The sequence below is a fragment of the Zophobas morio genome, unplaced genomic scaffold, assembly GCF_036711695.1.
Source record: "Zophobas morio isolate AGI-343-1 ecotype UQ-CSIRO unplaced genomic scaffold, CSIRO_AGI_Zmor_V1 ptg000058l, whole genome shotgun sequence".
Taxonomy (NCBI): domain Eukaryota; kingdom Metazoa; phylum Arthropoda; class Insecta; order Coleoptera; family Tenebrionidae; genus Zophobas; species Zophobas morio.
The window spans coordinates 7,338,432-7,362,461 of NW_026972163.1; the positions used below are offsets into that span (position 1 = coordinate 7,338,432).

Here is a 24,030-nt window from a genome sequence, read left to right on the forward strand (position 1 = left end):
AAAATTTTCTTCTTTGCACAGGTCAACTAATTTTTCGTAAACCGCATTTTAAAATTTTTGTTATTGGATTTTTTACTTTTTAATTTTCTAAGGCATGAGAAAATCCCTTATAGGTTTTTTATTAACGAAATCAACTTGTGTTACTTAATTAATACCAATAGTGATTATGATAATTTTATAATTATCATTTTAATGAAATTGTGTTCTTCACTTCGCGAACGACAGCAAACAATTTAAAATTACCGTTAGTCAAGCACCTGAAAATCCATCTCTCCCAAATATGTCTTTCTTGGCACGATTTGTAATCCGAAGTCTCCCTCCACATGCAATTTTTCGTCGCCTGAGAACTTGTTTGATCTACAGACCAAAGCTCACTCAGGCCAATATCGGCTTTAAGCGATTTATCTATAAACCGATATTCGTTAGAGTTGATGTGATACACATCCACTACGAAGAACTAACCCATTTCGACCATTGGACTTTACAACGAATAAGTGAACAAAGTTCTTGAACATCTTAACGATTTAATACATAATGTTCCCGAATGACAAAATTTACATTTCAAATTGTATTATCAAATTACACTCTCCAAAATTTGTCACGAACAATGAAATGACGCAAACTCCAAATTTTACAATAGTAAAATTGTAGTTTGGCCCCGTTTACGGTTTATGCATCCGTGTCGAGTTTTCACCTTAGACGTCAAGATTTTTGGAAAAAAAAAACAACATTTTCCAATTTATAATGTTATGTATTTAAATTTTAAAAAGTAGAATAGTCCTGATCTTGTGATTTATACCTAAATACGCTATTGGGATTTTTCGGCTTGTCGATTTCTCGATTTTTCAACTTTAAATGTCTCAATTTTTCAATATTTCAATTTTGGGCTTTTCCGATTCCTCCATTCCTTAAATTTTTTATTTCTCGATTTTTTTATTTTTCGATTTCTCAATCTTACGATGTTTCAATGATACGATTTCTCAATTTTTGTCCTCTTCAATTTTACGGTTTTTAAATATTTCGATTTTTCAATTTTTCAAATTTTCACGTTTCTAAATTTTCAGTTTGCCGATTTCTAAAGTATTTTTTTTATTTGTCCATTTCTGGATTTCCTAAAGTTTCGATTTTTCACATCTTCAATTTTCCAATTTTTTAATTTCTCAATTTTTTGAATATTTCTTTCAGTTATGAAATTTTTCAATATTTCAATTTTTCGACTTTTCGATTTTTGAATTGATGGATTTTTTTTTGATTTCTCGGTTTTTTCCTTTTTGGATTTTCATTTATTGTAAACTTTAGATTTTTCAATTCTGGGACTGTTTAATGCTTCGATTTCTCAATTTTTAAACTTTTCGATGTTTTAATATTTCATTTTTTAAAATTCTAGGTTTTTCGATATCTCGAGTTTTCAGTTCTTCTATATTTCAATTTTTCATTTTTCGATTTTTTGAAATTTAATTTTTGATTTTCCAGTTTTTCTTTTTTAAAATTTTTCGATTATTCAATTTTTTAATTTCTCAATTTATCGAATTCAAATGTTTCGTTGTTTTGATTGTTCGATTTCTCAATTTTTCAATTTTTGACTTTCCTTTTCGGCTTCCGACTCCTCAATTTCTCGATCCTCCCATTTTTCGATTTCTCGAAGTCTCAGTTTTTGAATTTTTCGATGTTTCGATTTTTGGATTTCTCGGTTTTTCAATTTTTTTCTTTTGAGCTTTTCAATTTCTGGATTTTCCAATTTTTCAATGCCTCGATTTTTCAATTTTTCAAATTGAATTGGATCTCTCGATTCTTCAATTTTGCGATCTTTTAATTATTCATTGTTTTAAATTTTAGTTTTTTCGATTTCTCGATTTTTTGACTTTCCAGTTCTTCAGTATTTAAATTTTTGAATTTTTCAAATTTTTGCGTTAAATTTTCAGTTTTCTGATTTCTCAATTAATCTATTTTTGATTTTCCCACTTCTCAAAGTTTCGATTTTTCAGTTCTTCAATTCTTCGATTTTTCGACTTCGCTTTATTGGTTTGTCGATTTCTCAATTTTTGGATATTTCTTTCAGTTTTGATATTTTTCAATACTTCGATTCTTTCATTTTTCGACTTCTAGATTTTTCTGTTTTTTATTTTTGGATTTTCAGTTTTTTGTTTTTTATTTTAATTTCTCAATTTTTCAACTTTTTCATATTTTAATTTTTAAATTTCTAGATTTTTCAGTTTCTCGAGTTTCCAGTTCTATATTTTAATTTTTTAAATTTACGAATGTTTAAATTTTTTGAGATCTCAATTCATCGAGATTCGGATGTTTCGATGTTTTGATTATTCAATCTCGCTTTATCAATTTTTTCCATATTTAAGTTTCCGATTTTTCGATTTTGGCCTACTTCGGTTTCTCAATTTTTTGATTTTTCGACTTCTCGATTTTTCGACTCCTCGATTTTTTTTGTCTTTTGATTTTTCGATTTCTCGATGTCTCAATTTTTGAATTTTACAATGTTTCGATTTTTCGATTTGTTGGTTTTTCGATTTTTTGCTTTTCGGTTTCTCGATTTTTCGATGTTTCGATTTTTGATTTATCCGATTTTTCAATTGTCCAATTTTTAAATTCTCGACTTCTCGATTCGTTGATTTTTCAGTTTTTCGATTATTAAATTTTAGATTTTTGTTTTTATTTTTATTTTTGATTTTTTGATGTTTGGATTTCTCCATTTTTCAGTTTTAGGATATTTTAATTTTTCAGTGTTTTAAATTTTAGATTTTTCGATTTTTTAGTTCTTCAATATTTTTTTATTTTTCAAATTTTGACGTTTCTGAATTTTTAGTTTTTGGATTTCTCAATTAATCTATTTTTTTATATTCCCATTTTTCCACTTCCTAAAGTTTCGATTTTTCAGTTCTTCAATTTTTCGATTATTCAGGTTTTTGATTTTTCAATTTTTCGATTTTTTAAGGTTGCGATTTTTAGACTCTGATTTTTTGACTTTTTTGTTTCTCAATTTTTTAATTTCCTAATTTTTTGATATTTCGTTCAATTTTGTGATTTTTCAGTTTTTCGATTTCTCAATTTTAACTTTTCAATTTTTGAAATTATTAATTTTTTTCGATTTTTTGAGTTTTCAGTTCTCTATATTTCAATTTTTCAATTTTAGGAATTTTTAAATTTTCGATTGTCCATTTTTTTTTTATTTTTCGATTTTCCAATTTTTCGATCTTTCGATTTTTGAATTAACCGATTGTTCAATTTCTCGATTTTTAAATTTTAGATTTTCCAATTTTTATTTTTTTGATTTTTTTATGTTTCGATTTCTCGATTTTACAATTTTCCCATATTTGAATTTTTCAGTGTTTTAAATTTTCGATTTCGAGGATTTACTGTGTTACAGTAGTCATCAGTCATTACTCATCAAGAACGATTATTGCTGTGCGTTAAAATGTCTACATACTGATAAGCATAAGCACGTACATACAAGACACATTTAAGGCTGTTTTAGTATAATTTTTGCAATTCTAAATTTATTTCTTGATGTCTAAGGGCCGGTTTATCAATGCTCAGTTAAAAGTGTCTGTTAAGTAACTGTCAGATAAGGGTAACTAGCAGTTAACGGAGGTAAAGTGTTTATCAATGCACGATGTTTCTTCCAGTTTCGTAGCTCGAAGTTTAGCTGTTACTCTCTTAATAAGTTGGTAACGCTCACCCAACTGGAAATGAGTTGTGATTGGTCAGTTTAAAACTACCCCGACCTTGAAAGTTCCATCAGATTCGATCCGCATTCGGTATTCAACGATTGTATATCGCGTTTCACGTGATCAATCATGAAAAAGAAAAATTTAGCATTAGAAAAAAAGAAATCGTATATATTTAAATGGTGATGAATATTTTGTGATACAATCTTAGGATAAAATGCATTTTAGTTTCAAAAATAATATGTATTTAATGATTTGACTACTGTTATTAAAAAAAATACGTAAGAAGATGTTCATATTGAATTAATTTGGTGTTCATAGTTTGATGATAATCCATGTTATTCTGGAGGCAAATTAGATGACTTGTTACTTATTAATTAAAGTAGTGGTCGTTTAATTTCGTATACCTTTAAAGTGGACGAAGGGACGCATATTTGTTAGCCATGCAGTTCATGGATAATAGGTATACCGCGATAATATTAAATTTTTGTTACCTTAACCTTGAAACAGGTATGCACTACATATACATATATTACAGTAGTCTTCAACACGTACGTTTACTTATTTTGTGACTGCTCCCCGTACAACGTACTGATTAATACGTCCGTTTACTACCTTATCGACATCACGTGCTTACGGACTATTTTTACCCCCTTTCGTAAGGTACCGCCACTTCATAGTGAAGCGAGTGAGATGTAAAATATATATTCATTCTTTTCTACATGGGAAAGTGATTGTCCGTATAGGTTGTCCAACTATAATATACTTAAACAATGGTAGTACATATAAACATAGATTAATATTGACAGGGATAATTATTATCTCTGTTCTGTATATAATTAGAATTAATTAATATAAGAACTTAAGAAGCATAAATTATTAGAATGCCAATGTAAATGTTAAATGTTAACTCTATCACAACTGGAAACGGAACATCTGGACCATCTGGACACAATAAAACTTTGTTTTGCCACATTTTAAATTTGTGCCACAAAGTACACCAATCGAATGTGGTGTTTGGTTTAAAAGATTCATCATCGTCGCCAAGTTAAATTTGAGCGCGGACAAATACAGGGTTAGTCACGAGAGAATTACTTCTGAAAATTATTTTTACGCAACCCAAAATACGAATACCATGTACCATTTGATACTAACTGAATTTAAAATGAAATGCTTAATCCATGATTGCTTTGAGTTTGGCAATCTCATTTTGACAATTGTGGAAAAGGAGGTTACGCGAGTGTCCATAGTGGTACCGCAGCCAGTCAGAAATCTCCTCCGGCGCCGCTAATAAATTTGTCAGTGTGCCTCTTGATCTTTTGCAACCGATTAATCACGAGAAAATTATTTCTAAAAATTCCTTTTACGGCATTTTATTCAAAGGTTACAACACAAACTGAAACAAGTAAGTAAATAATTTAACTACTAATCTGTTGAAAATGTTGGGCATTTTGGGGGGATGCTACGGCTTTTTTGTAAATGGATAGCCGAAGAAGTCCAGAGGTTGCAGATTTGCACTTCGAAGAGGCTCTAGGTGACGCAGAGATGGCGAATTAACACATGCACATTAGTGGCGTGGTGGCGAACAACATTGGTAGATCACTTACGGCTTGAGTATAGCCCAGATGATCTGACTGTATGTCGTCAATCCAATGGGGCTCTAGGGGCGAATCAACGATGAAAAAAAAAGTTAAAAATTAATTAACGTCAAAGTGACACTGCCAAAGTCAAAGCAATCATGGATTAGGCATTTCATTTTAAATTTAGATAATATCAAGTGGTACAGGGAATTAGTTTTTTGGGTTGCGTAAAAATAATTTTCAGAAGTAATTCTCTCGTGACTAACCCTGTATAATAATTGCTTTCACTTGATTCTTTGGTTGGATGAGCATCATAGTCATGCAAAAGGTCTATTGCTTAGAATGTAGGGGTATTATATCAATCACCACCCGTCGTTCTAAAATCTAAACATGAATCATGAAACAAGTTCTTCCTTGAATGTAGTAATTTTTGGTTTATAAGGTTGGTAGTCCGTTTGTCAAAACGACAGAACGTCAACTAGATTATACGTCACTAGTACTAATGTCACTTCGTTTTCCGCTTTGCTGTCTCCACCTCTACTTGCGCTTCGCTTCAGTATCCACCAACGATAAAGTCGACGTCATCTTTGCGGGCAGGGTGTAATGTTTTGTAAAATACTTTAATTGTTGGGTGTCTAAGAACAAGAGTGTTTTAACCTCTCGGAAAATGGTATGCAATAATTTAAGAAAATTTTCAAATATAGAATTTTGTTTAATTTTTAAGATTTTAAGTTGTCATTAAATTCTGAACTGTGCAACGTCTTGATTCCAGGTGCTGATAGCTGCTGCGGTTTGTACAAAAGCAGGCAAAAGTAAGTCAGATACATTAGTTGCAAAGATCAACGTTGTTATAACCACTGAATTATTTTAGCAATTGTATCTCGACAATTTGTTGAGATGACAAAAGCGCGGATTGAAGGCCTGCTGGCTGCATTTCCAAAACTTATACCTACTGGAACGCAACATACGTTTGTAGAAACTGATTCAGTTCGTTATGTATACCAACCATTGGAGCGCCTGTATATGCTGTTAATAACTACAAGAGCCAGCAACATACTGGAAGATTTAGAAACTTTACGATTATTTGCAAAAGTTGTTAGTATCAACTAGTAGTCTTGACATGATGTTGTGTTTTGTGTTTCCAGATTCCAGAATATTGTCGTTCATTTGAGGAAAATGAAATTGCAGAAAATGCTTTTTCATTGATTTTTGCATTTGATGAAATTGTAGCGTTGGGTTACCGTGAAAGTGTTAATTTAACACAGATTCGAACATTTGTTGAAATGGATTCACATGAAGAAAGAGTATATCAAGCTGTACGCCAGGTAAATCACTATTTTCCATTTAATTTAAAATAGGGAGTATTGGACAAAGGCTGCTTAAATAATTTCGTGTATTTTTCGCCTGTGCAATTCTGTGAGAGCTAATTGAAAATCACTTCTAAAGATTTTCCAAAATTAATTTTTATTTAAAAGTGTGATATCACAGACTCATTTTTGGGATTTGATGAACAGTAAAGTCAAATATTGGTGATGTGAAAATTGTATAATACACACATGCTAGATTTGTGTTTCACTAAAGCTAGGGATTGTACATACATTGCAAATACACATAATAAGTACATAATATTAATGTAGATTTCTTCCCTTATAGGTGGATATCACCTTAAAAGGTTATTCATAATATAACAACTTAACAGATATAATTGAACTTATTTATACTAAATATGGAAAATAACACAGGTCTCCAGAAAAAATCGCAGTCATACGCTTTTTGTCTTTTGGGCATAAATGACTTCCTTGTATCCTAAAACTTCATAAAAAAGATTTTTGCCGTTTGTGCACGTCTAGTTTAATTTTTATTGGAGTCCGAAATACGAAAAAACTCGATTTTAACGCTTTTCAAAAAAAATAATACCTTGCACAATAATAATAATTTTTTTGAAATAATTAGCAAATTTTATTTATAAGGATTTGAATAAATGGTTTTAATTAATTTTAGATGCTTAAAATCATTTTGTTTTTGCTTGACGACTGTAACAATTCGATGAACACTCCCTTTGCAGGAACCAACAATAATCTCCCATTGTTTATCCTAATCCCTTACTTCGAAACCGTGATATTTGTGATATATCAATTTAACAATATGCGATATATGCAGACGGTGCCATTTTATACCATATTGACCGCAGATGTAACAAAATACATTAGGGTTGTTCTTACACATGTACAATTGGTTTCAAAAAAAAAACGGGACAAATGAAAGTGACGCAAACGTCATATTCCCATTGCTTTTCGATCTATGAGCACCTGATTTACTCATCTTGTCCCGTTTTTTGTGAAACCAATTGTAAGTGCGATCTTTTTTCAGTATTACACTCATTTTGCAAAATTACACACAACAAGAATTTTGACGTAACTTCTAAATGTCATTTAAATGTGACACATGCCTACTTGACTAAATCATCAAATCCGATTTTTTCAACTCGTGTAATAAGGGCAGGACAGATGCACGTTTTATGTGAAAAATGGCAATTTTACGATATAAAATTACGTGTAGCACAAAAATGTGACGTGATGGAAAAATTTTGGAGAGCAGATTTCAAATCTACATAAAAAACTGCATTCAGTGCACACATTTTTATTAAAGGAGTATTTTGGTTGTTCACTAATGTAATTGAATCCATTTTAAATATGTTAACACGGAAAGAAACAGTCAAAATGTAATTATTTAATGATATAGGAGGAGTAATAACTATTATATTACCATATGTATGTGTTACGCGGAAAATAAAACGTGGTTTTCATTTTCTATTTTAGTTTAGTTTTTTAGTTTATTTATTATAGTTAAAAATACTAACCACAATAATGCATAAACATAGAAAATTAAATATAAATAATTGCCACTAATCGATAATGATCGCCTCACTTCGACCTAAAAGAGTTATATTGTCGCAATTTATAGCGAAATTTTAGAGGTTCAGGGGGTAATGTGAGTCACCTTTTCCTCTTATTACACCGAAAGTTTTCCAGCACATCCTGATTTAATTGGTACTATTCCGGACAAAATATTTCAAACGACTTCATATTACATTGACATTAAATTGTAAATGTGGCTTTATGAACACCTAACCTTACCTAGTGTATTTATATAATATATTAATAAGGGTAGGGCAAACGAAGGAATACATTTTAATTGTTGGATAATTTTCTCCAAGGCCTTTTTAAATTTTAAGCAATTTAATGCAGTGGTGTTCTTTAGTAGAACAAGTTTTTTTAAATTTAAGGCAGCATTTAAAAAACAACCATTATTCGTGTGGAAACATTGTCAAAATTATTAGAGAAATAATAAATATTGACCCGATTGCGAAATCAATCAAATTTCCAATTTGCTGCAGTGTAAAGACAAAATTTATAACGAAGTTTATTGTATACCGTTTGAAGATCTACAGCAAAAAGTTAAAAGACCAGATCAAGAAAGAACAGAAATTAAAATGGTCCAGCAAGAGCCACGCAATGAGAGAGTTGGCTGAAAATTTAAGAAACCAGAAATAAAAAATAAAAATTGATTTGTAATAATAGATATTTATTTTATTAGGAGTTTAAGTGATACTTTATATGTCGAGTATGGACGATTAAATTAAGTCCATACGAGTCACATGAAGTCACTTAAACTCCGAATGAAATACAATATTTTATTTTCAAACGATTAATTTTCTTTTGAAATGATTATTTCCTATCTTCTTGCTTCATTAAGGAATTTCCTTGATCTTTGCCATTTATAATAAATCCATAGTCCAAGAAGGTGTTTATGATTAATTTAAGTGAGTGGGGAATATCGGCAATCATACACATATGTATTTTGATTATTTACGGGATTTGCAAACCATGGCGTTGTATGGCCAAGTCCTAATTCTGCATGCCAATGCTCTGTTACCAAAGAATATTAACAAGAATGAACAGGAAGCGATACTCCCACGGTTCACCATGGTGTGTCTAGTTCAGCTACATTTTTAGTCAAAATGTATCCTTTCATCCCCCGAAAAAATTGATGACGTCATCTCAAAATTTTGCCGAATCAATTTTACCTAAAATATGCAAAATATGATGAGTTTTCACTTGTGATTTATCACTGCATTCATATTTTTTAGATTTGCTTACACAGGTGGCTCAAAAAAATTAATAAATTTATTGATTTATTCAGAAAATTTGGGAATAAGTACTGTTTATATTAGTATTACTCTGGACCAATTAAAGTTGATATATGTCTCATTGCTAAAATATTGATGACGTCATCCCAAAATTTTTTAAAGTAAAAATTCATGTGGAACAAACGCTTAGCACGCTTCTTTACATTGGTTTTAACATTGCATATATATGTTTATTTCAACTTCAACTTTCAACTGGTGTTCTCATAAAAAAATTAAAATTCGCAACATTTTCATTAAACACGTCCGAAAATACCGGACTGATTGTTGGTAAATTTTGTATGTATATTAAGAAAGAATATCATGCAGATGGCAAAGCGCTAACTAAAATTTGACTAATCATCTCCACCACCGATGGAATGAGGTCATCTTTAAAATTGATAATAGTTATTTTTTTTATAAAATAAGATACTCCTCCACTTGTGGTGTGTGAATCCGTGTTGAATTTTCACCCTAGACATTAAGATTTTTTGAAAAAAAAAAATCAAAATTGTATAACAATATTTTGAACTGCAAAACGAATCCTCTGGTATCTTGTAAACATTTTAAGGTTATCGTAATCAAAGTAAATCGTTAAGTAAAATTTATTCGTTTATTCCGTCCCAATGTTGATGACGTCATTTCAAAATTTGCCGAACAAATATGCAAAACATTATAACTCTATACTCGTGGTCTCGGGTTTTATCAGCACACTCACAGTTTTTAGAATTATATGTACAGGTGACTCCAAAAAATTAACGAAAGTCCATTTTTTTTATTGGTTGCACAACCATATGCTTTGCATTGAATTGCTTATACAGGCTATGAGTCAATTTATTTAGTTGATTAAATCAGGAACGGCTCACTTCAGTTTCCCAAAAATAATTTGGGATTGCAATACGTTATCATCAGTATTATACTTACACCTGTCCAAAGCAATATACGTGTGTTTGCAAAAAAATGTTGATATACATATCTTTTTTTACACGTGTTCTCATAAAAAAATTAAATTCGCATAATGAAATTTAATAATTTTTCAAAGAAGCTGGATTTGTTTGTACTTCGGACGCCAGGGAAGTTCTGTCCCAATGTTAATCGTTTAATTATTTTAGTGTTATAGGTTCAATTGTTTCTATTTTCATAATAAAATTTGGTCAGTAATTAAAAATATATAATTCGTTACGATTGCACAAACAAAATTTTCTGATCGTATTTAAATGGTTTAATGACATTGGTAGAAAAAATGAAATATTTTCTTTACAGACACAAGAAAGGGAAGCCAAAAATAAAATGCGGGAGAAAGCAAAAGAATTACAGCGTCAGCGAATGGAGGCTGCGAAAAAGGGTGTAAAACCTTCATTTGGCAGTAGTGGAGGTTTTGGTAGCTCATCAGGTTACACTCCATCACCTTCCGTTGGGGACACAGCCAATATTTCAAATGATATCAAGCCTCCAACATACATTGCACCTCAGTATGTATTTCACCTTTACGTTTTTCTTCTCAAAATGATGTCCATTTTAGAAAACCAACAAGCCGCGGAATGAAACTAGGAGGAAAGGGTCACGATGTTGAATCGTTTGTAGATCAGTTAAAATCTGAAGGTGAAAATGTTGTTGCACCGCTAAACAGTATTTCTCAAGGAGGATTGAAAATGCCAGCGATCAAATTAGATGGCAATGAGTAAGTAAATCAATATCTCAGTTTGTTTTATATTTATTTTTTATACCAGTCTATTGTAAATTTGTGTTTTGGGTTACAAAATAAGGCATTCTCTCTTTTGAAGTAGAAGTAATTTATAACAAACTTTGTCAGAATTTTTTAGTTTATGTATTAATATTGCACTAAACGACATACAGGGTCGCTAGAATGTATGGAAACGGCTTAATAGCTTGAGAACCAATTGTACAAATCAATTGAAATTAGGTATAGGGGTACAAGAAGTTATGCTCTAATAATTCATTTTTTGCTTCATTTGTTTTTAAAATGCCACACCAACTTGATTTTTTTAAATCACACTACCATATATTTAATGCATTCTGAATTGGAGCTTTTTTGTTTAAATTCATCGTTATAGCACAATCCTACTTCCTTTCTGATTGAAATGGCAAAATAATAACTATTAACATACCTAGAATGTAATAAATGTCGTAACAGCCGCAAAATCCGAGCGATAGCGAGGATTTTGAGACATTTAAGGCGGCTATGAGATTGTTACATCCGTGGTGTGTTCAAGGTTTTATTGGTTTCTGTCCATTGAGCCAAAAATTGAAAACAGTTAAATCAGGCAGTTTGCTTTAAAAAAGATTGAGCTGAGCGCGTTTGTATCAGATGTTTCCCTGTCATGGTTACATTTTGTTGTTTATAAAAAAAAAATTGTGAACAAATTTAGAAAAATGATGGATTTAGGCGGCGTATTGCTTGAAAATGTTAAAAATGCAGACAGTCGAGAATTAAACCTTAAATAAAGTTACTTACATTTATTGGTTTCCACGTTCGTTGCTTTTCAATTCCTTGACAAATGTTTACAATTGACATTTCGGTAAGGTAATGTTACCTTACCGATTTAACATACAGTTATGGCTTACCTACCAGCCAACTTTTATAAATGTAAACAGACATTTAATAGACCGAAACCGATAAATTATTTTAAACAAAAATAAATAAAAAAAGAAATATGCAAAAAATGGTGCATCTAAGTGAAACTGAGCGCATAGAACGATTATCGGTTACGGTGACAAAAGTTTTGCTCAGGGAGTAACACTTTTCAATGAAATTCATCCTGAGCGAGAACCCATTTTTAAGTCGACGGTTTCAAAAACCAGACGAAGATTTAATGAAACTGAAGAAAATGCCTTTAATGTCCTTTTAGATGCAACAGCAAAACTTCAAAAATGTCAGTGCAACAATTAGCGCTGAATTACAGTGGTAGTAGAAAATCAATTTAAACAATAATGAAAAAGGAAAAGTTTCACCTTTAAAAAATCCATTTGCTTGCACCACTTGACTTTTTTGTGAGGTACCTGAACAAATAATGAAAGATCAAATGCGCCGACACGAATTGTCCATACTGATTGATATCTATACTGTGGTGGAACTGTAAAAGTACCTTTAGATTTTGACTTTCTTATAACCATAATTGTAAAATATTTGCAAGTAAAGCTTGTCAACGTCATAACTTTAAAGTTATGTTACTGTTATAGAACAATAATATTATTTATAAAACTTTACATTATAAGTTGAATTAAAAAGTCTTTTCATTTTTAAAATAAGCAGTGAAGCAAATCAAAAGGTTGTGGAAATATTACGATACCTACCAATGTTTTCAACGAAAACGCTCCGGTGTATTTAACGGCGCTAATCTGTTGGCCTCAAAATTTATTTCAATAAATTAGCATTATTAATGTACATATTTAATTGTTAATTGACCATATTAAGTGAAGGGTGTCGTTCATTAGAAAACTTATGCCTTAGCTTTGTCAATTAAAAAAAAAAGATTCATGGAATTTCATTTGTTTAACTGTTTCATAAGATTATGAATAAAAGTTAACTGTTGAATTTATTAAACGTACAATATAGGCGTATAGGATTTAATTAATTATAAGAATAACAATGGAAAACAACACTAACAAATATCTAGACAGTGATGCTAACAGAGTCAATCCAACCGACTACCATCAATACAGTTTCCTCTATCTCTTCAATATCTTCCTCATTTTCATCTTGCAAAGTGTTGTTCTCAATGTCAGATTCTTCATCGGTAGACGAATCAGTATTTCCATTAAATACAAATGGTGGCACATCATCAATATCTTTACAACCCATGTATTTTTGCCAATCCTTTCTAATTTCTGCTTCAGTATGTTTAATGAAGTATTTCCTCTTTTCTTTTGAGCATTTTTCAAGAACTTCTTTCCATACAGATATTACACGATTTTCTCCGTTAAGTGACCAGAAACATGCTTATTGTAGAATCCTTTGCAATCTGCCCATGCCAATTTAATTGCATTATATTGGCAGTTATAAGGGGGCAGCCTAAGTACGTCATGACCCTCTTGTTTAATAATTTCGTTTATTTGATATTTTACAGAAAAACTGTTTCGTTCTAGATAAGGTTTCACAATATTCCAAAGTTGTTTCTTCGTACTACTGTCATTAAAGGCAATATTATGGTTATTTAGGTTATTTAACCAGAGGATTAAATCACTTTTTAGTAGAACTGGTTGGTGGTTTTTCAATCTTCATGGAATGATATGATGCATTATCCATAATAACAATGCATTTCTTATTTAAAGTTCTTGAAGCTAGAATGAGCTGTTGTGTGATCCACTTTTTGAAAATATTGCCATTCATTGTCTAATGGTAGTCTCTGTCGTTTATCTTACCGTCCAGTATTAAGTCGCATCCAGGTAAAAATCCACCTTCACATTTAAATGACGAAGGCAGTCCTTTTGAATTTGATTCCAAACACCACTGTCGAATTTGACTGCCATTTAGATACACTCATGTTTCGTCTAAAAATATAGATACAATATTTCCTTTCTCATATTCTTTTAAATATTCCAAATATTTGCACAAAAACTTTATTCATTAATTGACAATTTGTGGTCTTCCAATCAATATCTTTCTTCTATCGACGTTTTTATATCGATATCCAATTAATTTAATGATGTTATATAAAGTTCTTTTACAAAAAGTTAAACCAAGATTTTCTTTTGCATATTCAAAAATTGTTTGAATAGTAAAATGTTCGTTTTTCTTTGTTTTCGAGAAAATGAAATCGTTTAATGATTCTTTGAAAGCATAACTAACAACAGTTGCCTTTCTTCCAGTTTTTTTCAGACAAAGTGCTTTTTCTAGCTGCTTACGTTCAAGTACAGGTCTGACGGTTCTACTGCTTACCTAAAAATGTCATAAATCATTGAAAATAAAGCAACAAATATAAAATGTTTCAAACTTGAAAAACTAATGCTATACGTTCCACACTACCATTCGCGTTGTTCGAATCTTTAAAAAACTCATGGTAACAACGACACATTGTTTTACACTCTAACTGTTAGGTTCTTCATTTCAAGATCACCTAGAAGGGAACGCTAATGAAACTTTATAAAAGTATTTATAATTTAACATACTTTGATGATGCAACTGTAGAAATAATTTGTTTCCGAAAAGAACTGATCTTAAATAGCTAAATGTGCAAAGGTATTGACCGAAAATAAATTGACACCAATAACAACAAAAGTCAAAACGTAGTCCAGCCAACATCGACACTTTTATAAATTTTTAAAAGATTCAGTTTTACCAACATAATATTAGATTTTGCATAGCAATCTTGATGACACTTCCATTTGCACAGACTATAGTTGCGATCTTTTCTATAGAACCACTCCCTAGTGTAAATCTTCAAAATTTGTTTGGTGTAAGTGACCTTGACGGGTTTCTGGGGGGAAACAATTGTGTCAAAAATTTGACAGATTAGATTGCCCCATTGTCAGTTAGTATTTTATTTTAATAGATAGATGAACAAAATAACAGTTTGCACGGGACACAGTGCAACAAATTGAAGGCATAGCCGAAATATTCGATCGCCATGCCCGGAAACGCATTTAGAACAATAATTTTGAATCATTTTTCCATGTGTTTGCGAGGGTGTGAGCACTACAAAGGAAGAGGAACGGAGTTAATACAAAGTAGTGGGTGCGAAGTAAGTGACGCAGGGCGTATAAAACTAGTGTGAAGTGGATTTCGTCGTGTTTGAATTGAAAAACTATTTTCCCAACTTTTGTTTCCAGTTCTCTCCTAGAAGCTGTGGGACACAGACTTCCGATTTCCCGGTAACATTTTGTTGCCGCAGTCTTTTAATTTTTTGGATGACAATGTCTTTGTGGCTTTTCTTTCTTTCCTATCTTTCTCTTTTTCGCAGGAAATCAAAATGTTTTAAATCAGAACCGCTATGAATTAAAGCGCTTGTCAACATGCGTCGTGCATCAAACGCAAAGTCATTTAATAGATGATCGGTCACACCAACTCAAAATTACAAGTTACCAAAAATTCCCAAGTAATACCAACCTCATTTTGACGTCACATGGGGCTGACACCTCTCCTCCCCCGTAAGCGATTTTGCCCACATACTCGTTTATGTGGTAACCTGTTCTCTATTAACTAACCTTGCATCAAACGCTGGTCAAACGTCAATGTGCCACCAACTGCGTTTGGCATAAAGAACTAAACGACAGTACTACCAACTTGACTTTTTATCGAGTGGTTCCGTAGAAATGACCTCAACTGTATATTATAATCTTTATTCCTATACTACATAATACAATTTTTATACTGTATAAATGAAACAATTTCATGAGCTTCAAAAATAAATGCTTCATTACTTACATAAAAACGTGTTTAGAAGACAAAGCGCAAAAAAAGTTTTAAGAAAATATTATTTTACGAAAGCAAATAAAACGTATCAAAAGTAATAAATATTGAACATCACCGGCTCTTATTTACTCGCCGTCTAATAAGGTCAATTTAACAATGAAATCTTCTGGTAGTAGAGGCCGCTAGCTCTCGGGGAAAACTGTCACGCTGACATTTGTCATATCTGACACGTAGTTGTTGACAAATTAGATTTCTATCGATTTACTAGCTGACCCGGCAAACATTCTTTTGCAATATAAATTATTTCTAGATCTAAATTTTGGTAGTTAAATAAAAAATGAAATTTAAATAAATAAATTATAATTAAATTAAATTATAAATTATACATAAAAATTTATCGTACCACAATAATTATATTGAACAGTATCTTGCAACCTTATTGCGCATCTATGGATGAAAGTAAAGATAATAACATCGTTATTAAAAAATGGGGGTTGGCGGTAGAAGGGTGAAAATTTGGGGTTATATGTATTTTTTGATGTCAAATCTAAAAAAAAAAATTGTCCAAAAAATAAATAATTTTTGGGTGGGCCACCCCTATCACGAACTCCATTGCTTGCCCTCGGGGTACCCCCTCAGGCGCAATCACGTTCTCGTCTGGTAAATATTACCTACCTCCCTTAATGTTTAAATAACTATTTTCTCATTTTTATTTTAAAAATTATTGAAAGCCAGACATTTTACTAGCTATTATTGGCAGGTCTAACAAAAACAATTGAACAACATTTAGCCGATATCGCAATAACAGACTTGGTCATTATTAATGTACCATCTGTACCAGCTTTTACACTGGGAACACTATCCGAACAATGTAAGAATTCACTGCAAACTGTAAGTTTGTAATCAAGTCACAACACACTCAGTCGTTTTTGCGGCAAAAACTTGCGTTAAGTATTTAGTCAAAAAACCTCTCTGTGTCATCAAAAGTGAATTTATTTTGATACACCGACGCATCAAACCGAAGGAGGGAAAAGGGCCAAAAAAATGGGTTTTCAAAAAAATTTTATTACAGCAAATTTTCATATATTGATGAGTTCTACGACCAGTTAAATGGTTTGGATTCAATTCCATAGCAGGTTGTGTTAACAAATTTTTTGGTTGACGGTAAACATAAATTCTAAAACAGTACACCAGAAATAAGTAATTTTTTTATGTGGCAGCATTTAAGTTGAAGAAATTTCTCATTGTTTTAATATCAAATTAGCATGACTACCTGAACAAAAGATGACAATCTTAATATATATAAATCTCGTGTCACAATGTTTGTCCTCAATGGACTCCTAAACCACTTAACCGATTATAATAAAATTCGCACACCATGTGCAGTGCGATCCAACTTGAGAGATACGATAGTTTAAATCTCAAATTATAGTCGCAATTTTAATTTATTGCTAATTATTTGTCTGTTATTATTTGACAGTCACAATTATCTGTTAACTCCAAATGATTCTAACAGATGTCGATACCTTTCGACTGGGTTGAGTAAGTAATCAATAGATGGCGCTGCTATGGTAAATCTACGAACGTGTCATATAAGCTACATTTTAACAGCATAATTACCACGTGTTGTTGACGCTATAAAATTAATTAAATTTATTTTGTAGTGAACGAAATATTGTGTTCAACGTACTTCCCCTTCAAATCTCAATCCAGTGAATTTGTATACCAATATCAACATTTTCGTCTTTGTTCGTAAATAATTTCATTGTACTAAAGGGTTATAGTAGTAGAAAGTCAAATAAGGAGATCACCATATTTTTTTACAAATACCATCTGTGTGAAAAAGCATAGTGGACTCCGTGACTGATGTTCTCTTATTGTTCCTCTTAGATTGTTTACTATAATGTAATATAACAAAAACTTTAGCCACAGCAACGCGTGGCCGGGTCAGCTAGTTCTTTAATATATTATTATTCATTGCAGTGTTCATTTGAGATTGGAGGAGAAGTTGATTGTACGGATGGGACGTGATGGTGGTGTTCAACAATTTGAATTATTGGGTCTAGTGACATTACACATTGCTGATGAAAAATGGGGTCGAATTCGTGTACAATTAGAAAATAAAGACACTCGCGGTGTGCAGTTACAGACTCATCCAAATGTGGACAAGGAGTTATTCAAACTGCGTTCTCAAGTATCAAATAAAATGTATTGACATATTTACAAGTTATAACGTAATTGTTGTTTTAGATTGGATTGAAACAACCATCAAAACCATTCCCATTGCACACTGATGTAGGTGTTCTTAAATGGAGATTACAAAGCACAGATGAAAATTTAGTGCCACTTCTTATAAATTGTTGGCCTTCTGAAGCAGGCGACGGCAGTTGCGATGTCAACATAGAATATGAACTTGCAGATACCGATTTGGAACTTACAGATGTAAATATTTCCATTCCGTTACCGTAAGTAGCAAAGAAGACAGAGATATGAATCGAAATTTTATTAAATAATTTTAGAATTGGTTGTAATCCAGTTGTGGGCGAATGTGACGGTTCATGCACACATGAATCAAGACGCAATCAATTGACATGGAGTCTACCTCTTATAGATTCTAGCAACAAATCTGGTTCACTAGAATTTAGTGCACCACGCTCTATTCCAAATGATTTTTTTCCATTAACTGTTGTATTTTGTGCAAAGTCATCATATGCAAATATTAAGGTAAGATACCCCAATTCTTTACAGAGTGAGTGAGTAGTGCAAAAAAATGGATCGTCTATAAGTTGCATGAGATCAATGTGTATTAAAAAATCTATTAGACATTGCGACAACACCATAGTAATGCCGTTTTGCGACGTGGCTAAAACAACTTGAAATTGGCCAGTCACTCTTATTTAATTCTACATTTGCATTCAACTTCTAAAGAAACTTTGAAAAAACCCTCAGGCTCAGCTTGGTTTTTGGGGCATATAGTTATTGAAGCTATACGAATTCAGTCAAATTATGTTAGCAAAATGCTGCGTCTGAGACTTCTTTAGAGCACGTTTTTCACCGATACGCAGTAGACGCTTACTTACGCCATCGAGCTAAAGGTCCAATTACCAGTAGTGAACGACGCGGGAAATTTCAACTCAGTTCATAACACGAGACATGTTCACCGTGTAATTCTTATGGGTGAAGCCGAGGCGTCACTTTAACGCTTACATTCTACCATTAAAGTAATTTTCTTATAATAAATATATCCCACTACCTTCACCATTTAGACCGGTGTTTTTACTCTTGATCTGAATACCAAATATGAACGGAACTGGTGGTATTTAATAAATTTTTAAAATAAACTTTTGCCACTGCCCCGAACGTATGTCGTATACTACCATTAACTTCCCCTTCCACTTAAACGGCTTTGATTTTCAGACAGTACAGATATGATTCTAAATTTAAAATGATACATAAAGGAGATCTCATATTTGCAAATGTTTCCAATCACTTGCCAAATTTTAATTTAAGAATCCTCGTCAATCCCAAACTTTTTTTTTTCACACATTTTAGCTAGAAAAGGAAAAACTTAGCACTCTTGATTAAACTTTCTGTGTACAAGTAAAAATCACTTCCATTTTAGTGCGAACTAGGTCTGAAAGACCCATTTGAAAAAAAAAACATTATTTAAAACAGAATTTATTTTAAAATAAAAAGCTATATATTCGACACTGTACATTGCACTTCCTAATGCAAAATCTGATTCACTTTTGATGAAAAACTGACCCAGAAACTGTTTCTTCGATGGGGCATTTAAATAGTCCTCGGACATTAATAGTTCTTCGACACTGTGAAGTAGATTTTATTCCGATCTTTCTGGTTCAGAGCCCTTGCAGTTCTTTACTTATACATCATAATTGTACTTCATACAGAATTTATCAATTTACATTAACTTACCTTAACTGTGTATTGATTGGTGATTTCGTATTCTGCCTCGAACAAAACCTTCAAGCATTTTTAATTCAGCATCCCAGTTGACTTTCACTACGTTATTTGATTGCAAAGCATTTTCTCCATTCACAACGCATTTTCGATCGTCCACACAAAAATCGGTATATCCAAAAAAAAAAACACGTCTAGATTGTCCTAAAGTCCTAAAATTGTGATTAGGATTATTTTTTGTTGCGTTGAAAAGATGAAATCAACTGTCATATATTGGGGATCAGCACTACCTACCTTCACTACCACCACGCCATCATAAAATAATCGCTCTCTTTTTCTTTCCGACGTGTTTATTGTCCGTTTCACTCATGCGCAACGATGTACGTTACTTCGATAGATATCGTTGTTTTTAATTTGCGATATTTCTTTAGCAGAAGCTTTTTATAGAGTTAAACCTTTAGTAACATGAAGATAATTGTACAGGCTTTATCGCTGGCACCAAGAACTACTTAAGATTTCTTCTACCTATGCGGTAGTTTGTAAAACCAAGCTCCCATAAGAAACCCATAGTAGAATTTTTGAATTAAGAACTGGCGCGCAGTGGTCGATTCTAATCTTACTTGAGTGGTCAATTGTATAACATGTCAACATGGAGTTACTCATTCTCTTGCTCTCTCACTATGTCTTCCCTCCTCTCTCCTCCCTCTCTGTTTCTCTCCACCCCTTTCCCCTCCCTCCCTCTCTATCTCCTGTTTAAAATAATAAAAAAAAATGGGATTAGAACATACTAATAATTGCTAATGAAATACATACCTGTGAGTCAAACTCGGAACTCCCGCCGTTCCCGTCGTTAGGCTCTACGGCGTCTCCGTCCAACCCAGTACGGATACACCGGACTTCCTGGTGCTAGCTACCCAAACTGTACTATAGTAGGTGGGTTGGCTAATTTGTTAGATACGAAATAAATTTCGGTCTGCAAATCTTTTGAAGCATGTAAAAAAGGAAGAACCGTTGGAATGCCAACTCCACAACTGTTGGATTACTCACTCGAGACCACATACTACACAAAGAGCTCCCATGTTCCTCGTCGACACGTACTGATAGACTTGGACCAGTGCATCACTTCAAGATTTAGTAAAGCTCGCAGTCGTGGCGACCAAACAGGAGACACATTAGTTGATCTGTAAAGTGTGACAGATTATATGTATATCGCATTAACCACCTCATAAAGTTACGTACACTGTCCTCTTCGCCTCCCACACGGGTAAGGTTAACTTTGAATCTGCAACCAAGCAAGCTCGTTTAGTTTAGAGCCTTTAAGGCTCGGTCGACCAGTCGTGGAAGATCGTGCCACTCCACATCTGACCTCGGACCTGTCAAAGAATGCGTCGTGGCTACGGATATCGACGAAAAATAACGTGGTAATGAACTGTCCGTTTTCTCTTAACCATCAAAGACGGATATCCTGGCGGGTGAGCTACAAGTCTGATCTCACCGGCACAACCGCCAAGATTCCTCGACTCCGTTAACGCCCCTAGACCTATCGCCAGACAAGTACCAATTGCGGCACAAGTACAAGATGTGAAATTTTGCAGACCTTTGATTCGGAACTGAAGGTTTTGGTTTGGCCCCCGTTTTATGAAATCTCCTCCATCAATTAGAATGTGAGGGTTTTTTTTTTGAAGCAAGAGACGCAATGTTCTCGCATCATTGAACCATAGAGTTTATCTCACCAATAGCTGTACAGGACAGGATTATACGGCATCTCTCACGTCCCCTGTGCAAGGTAACAATTACCAGCCCCGTTTTCCCGGTCCGGAAGACGGCAAGTCACTAATTAAGTACTGTTGACCTTTGTAAAATCCTCGTCTCCGAGACCCCCAGCTAGGCCCTAGACCCGAAAGGCGGAAAGCCTTTCGGCTTTAGGGCTTCCCAATGAGAAAAAACTCATCAAGAAGCTTTCACTATCCCCTCGAGTAGCAAAGCAGGTTACACCGGAGAACGACACCCATCCAAAAGCGCTTGGACAACGCGCTCCGACGTTCCAGGGTTTGTCTGTCGAGTGGGCAGCTCGAACAAATAGATGCTCGTGCACTTACTTGTTCGAGATGCGTATAGCCTTACGTGCTGTAGATTAGCCATGGTTTTCCGAGTCTTCGGTGCATTGCTAACCAGTCTGTACCATAGGAGATGAGGTTAGCCAGCTTGTTAGATGCGAAATAAATTTCGATTTGCAGCCTTTTAAAGTATATAAAAAAGAGCGAGTATTTTGATGGGATGTCAACCCTCCAACTGGTGAATTCACTTGTTGTAGACACTATATTACCCAGATAGCTCCCCAAAGCGCACGTAGAACTTCACTAGAGCACAAGTGCTTCGCTTCGGCTCCGACATTTTTACATTTACATGTGCCAGTTTCGTGCGGTGGTGGTCCGTAGAGACTAGAATGTGGTACAGCGCGTTTCTGAGTTACACGTGTACCCGAACTAGTGGTTTACTTCAAGATTTAGTAAACCTCGCGGTTCGTGACTTCCAAGCAGGCAGATTAGTTGACCTCTCTCGCTGTGAGAGATGCAAGATTCAAATATCTACTCACTGTCACAACCGCCTGGCTTCCACATATCCTTTAACACCCCAGGACATATAATCAGTGAAGCAAAAGTACCCGATTCCCAATTTTGCAGTCTTTTTACAAGGAACTGAAAGGCTTTGGTCGGCCTACGGAAAAATTAGAATTTAAGTTATTAGAGTACTATAAATTTAAGATTAACCCGTTTTCGGTCTGTCCAAGAGATTGATGAATGGCAATAGTCAACTTCTGCCGCCAAAAAATTATTTTTTGTAAAATCGTATCGAAAAGAAGTCATTTATACAATAATTTGCAGGCGTAAATAGTGCCATTTGTTTTTTTAAAGCTTTACGGGGGCTTCATCGATTTAAAAAAAATCTTATTTGCATTTCGGACGTGAACGACGATTTTGGCTCTTTGGTTTCTTATAATCCCTTGGCCCTCAGGCCTCGGGCTTACAAATTCCCCGCGGGCCAAAATCGCCTTCATCATGGCCTTAATACAACAAAGAACTCTTTCGAAAGTGACAAATTTTTTTGTCGAGTCGTGTTCACGGCCCGCTGGATGTAATTAACACCGGGACCCGGTTTATCGAAAGCGAATTAACGTTAATTCGCGATTAACTTTTAATTTAGGTCCGTTGCTAGGAAACGTGCATGTTTCAACCAATCATGGGCTCATATTCTACATTTTAATCCTCTGTTAAATTAATCGAAAATGAAATATTTAATTCGCTTTCTATAAGTCATGTTAAAAGAAGCTCTCGACTGGTTAATACCTGCACATATAGTTCTTGCAAACTAGCACCAGACAGGGAAGATCATAAAAATTAAGCAACAATGAAAACGTTAATTAAGTGTTAAGAAAGGCGGCAAGTACCCAGACAATAGAACAAATAGAATAGCGTCATGTCCTGAGTATCGCTTCTAGAATTTTCTAGGTAAACCAGCCGGCGACTGGCTAAAAGAGGTAGTGTCATAAATTTCGGTACGTTGTAATCCGATTAGGGTCGTCTTTGTTGCTTAATTTTTATGATCTTCCCTATCCGGTGCTAGTTTGCAAGAACTATACTTGCTTTCTACTATGCTCGCCATCTGTCTTAAAATATCTGTCTCTCGAGTTACTGTTTAACTTTGGCGAGAAGAGTAACTTATTTGAAATGACCCTCCTTCATGATAATATACCCTGTTTCCACTGACCCCTTAAATTCATTTCATTCAAAAATTACTCAAACTCTTATTATTGGAGAGATTTTTCACGAAAGCTTGATGTCTGTGGCTTTACTTTCTACTAACTTGTTCAATTAACTGTTCGTGTGATGTAAGACATGATCAATCGCATCATATATTGCGGATGTTATCACCCTTGAGTTTGTTCATAATTTCTATTTGTTTTTTCTTTTCAGATCGTCGATGTGTTAATGGTGGATGATGATTCTCCCGTTAAGTATTCTGTGGAAAATGTTCTATTTCCTGATAAGTATGAAATAGTGTAAGTGTTACTGTAGGGTAATGTAATTACTAGAATTATAACACACAATTTACTTGTATAAATATTACTAATATGTTATTCTGTCTTGGTTTTTGTACAAAATTTTTAAGAAGTTTGTTTTATTTTTGTCTATATAAATAAAGCAAGTCATGAGTATATTTATAATTTTCTGTTTTATTCACCTAAATAAAACATTTTGGCCTGGAATAAAATGTTTATTAAAAGTATTC

At 33.2% G+C, this 24,030-nt stretch overlaps 1 protein-coding gene across 1 annotated transcript; it reads left to right on the forward strand.

Moving 5' to 3' along the window:
• The first annotated feature begins 5,752 nt into the window (after nucleotides 1-5,752).
• LOC135143136 (coatomer subunit delta) lies at nucleotides 5,753-23,965 on the forward strand. Its single transcript, XM_064075003.1, has 10 exons — nucleotides 5,753-5,930; nucleotides 6,033-6,072; nucleotides 6,132-6,355; nucleotides 6,406-6,585; nucleotides 10,710-10,918; nucleotides 10,969-11,127; nucleotides 17,803-18,013; nucleotides 18,070-18,284; nucleotides 18,339-18,543; nucleotides 23,715-23,965. The coding sequence occupies exons 1-10, from the start codon at nucleotides 5,928-5,930 to the stop codon at nucleotides 23,802-23,804; spliced, it is 1,536 nt and encodes a 511-aa protein (XP_063931073.1). The 5' UTR covers nucleotides 5,753-5,927; the 3' UTR covers nucleotides 23,805-23,965.
• The last annotated feature ends 65 nt before the right edge of the window (nucleotides 23,966-24,030 follow it).

Bases quoted from the DNA above. Each gene is read 5' to 3' on its own strand.
- LOC135143136 (XM_064075003.1), top strand. The intron at 6,356-6,405 runs GTTAGTATCAAC...TTGTGTTTCCAG, and splicing joins TACGATTATTTGCAAAAGTT to ATTCCAGAATATTGTCGTTC. The intron at 6,586-10,709 runs GTAAATCACTAT...TTTTCTTTACAG, and splicing joins TATATCAAGCTGTACGCCAG to ACACAAGAAAGGGAAGCCAA.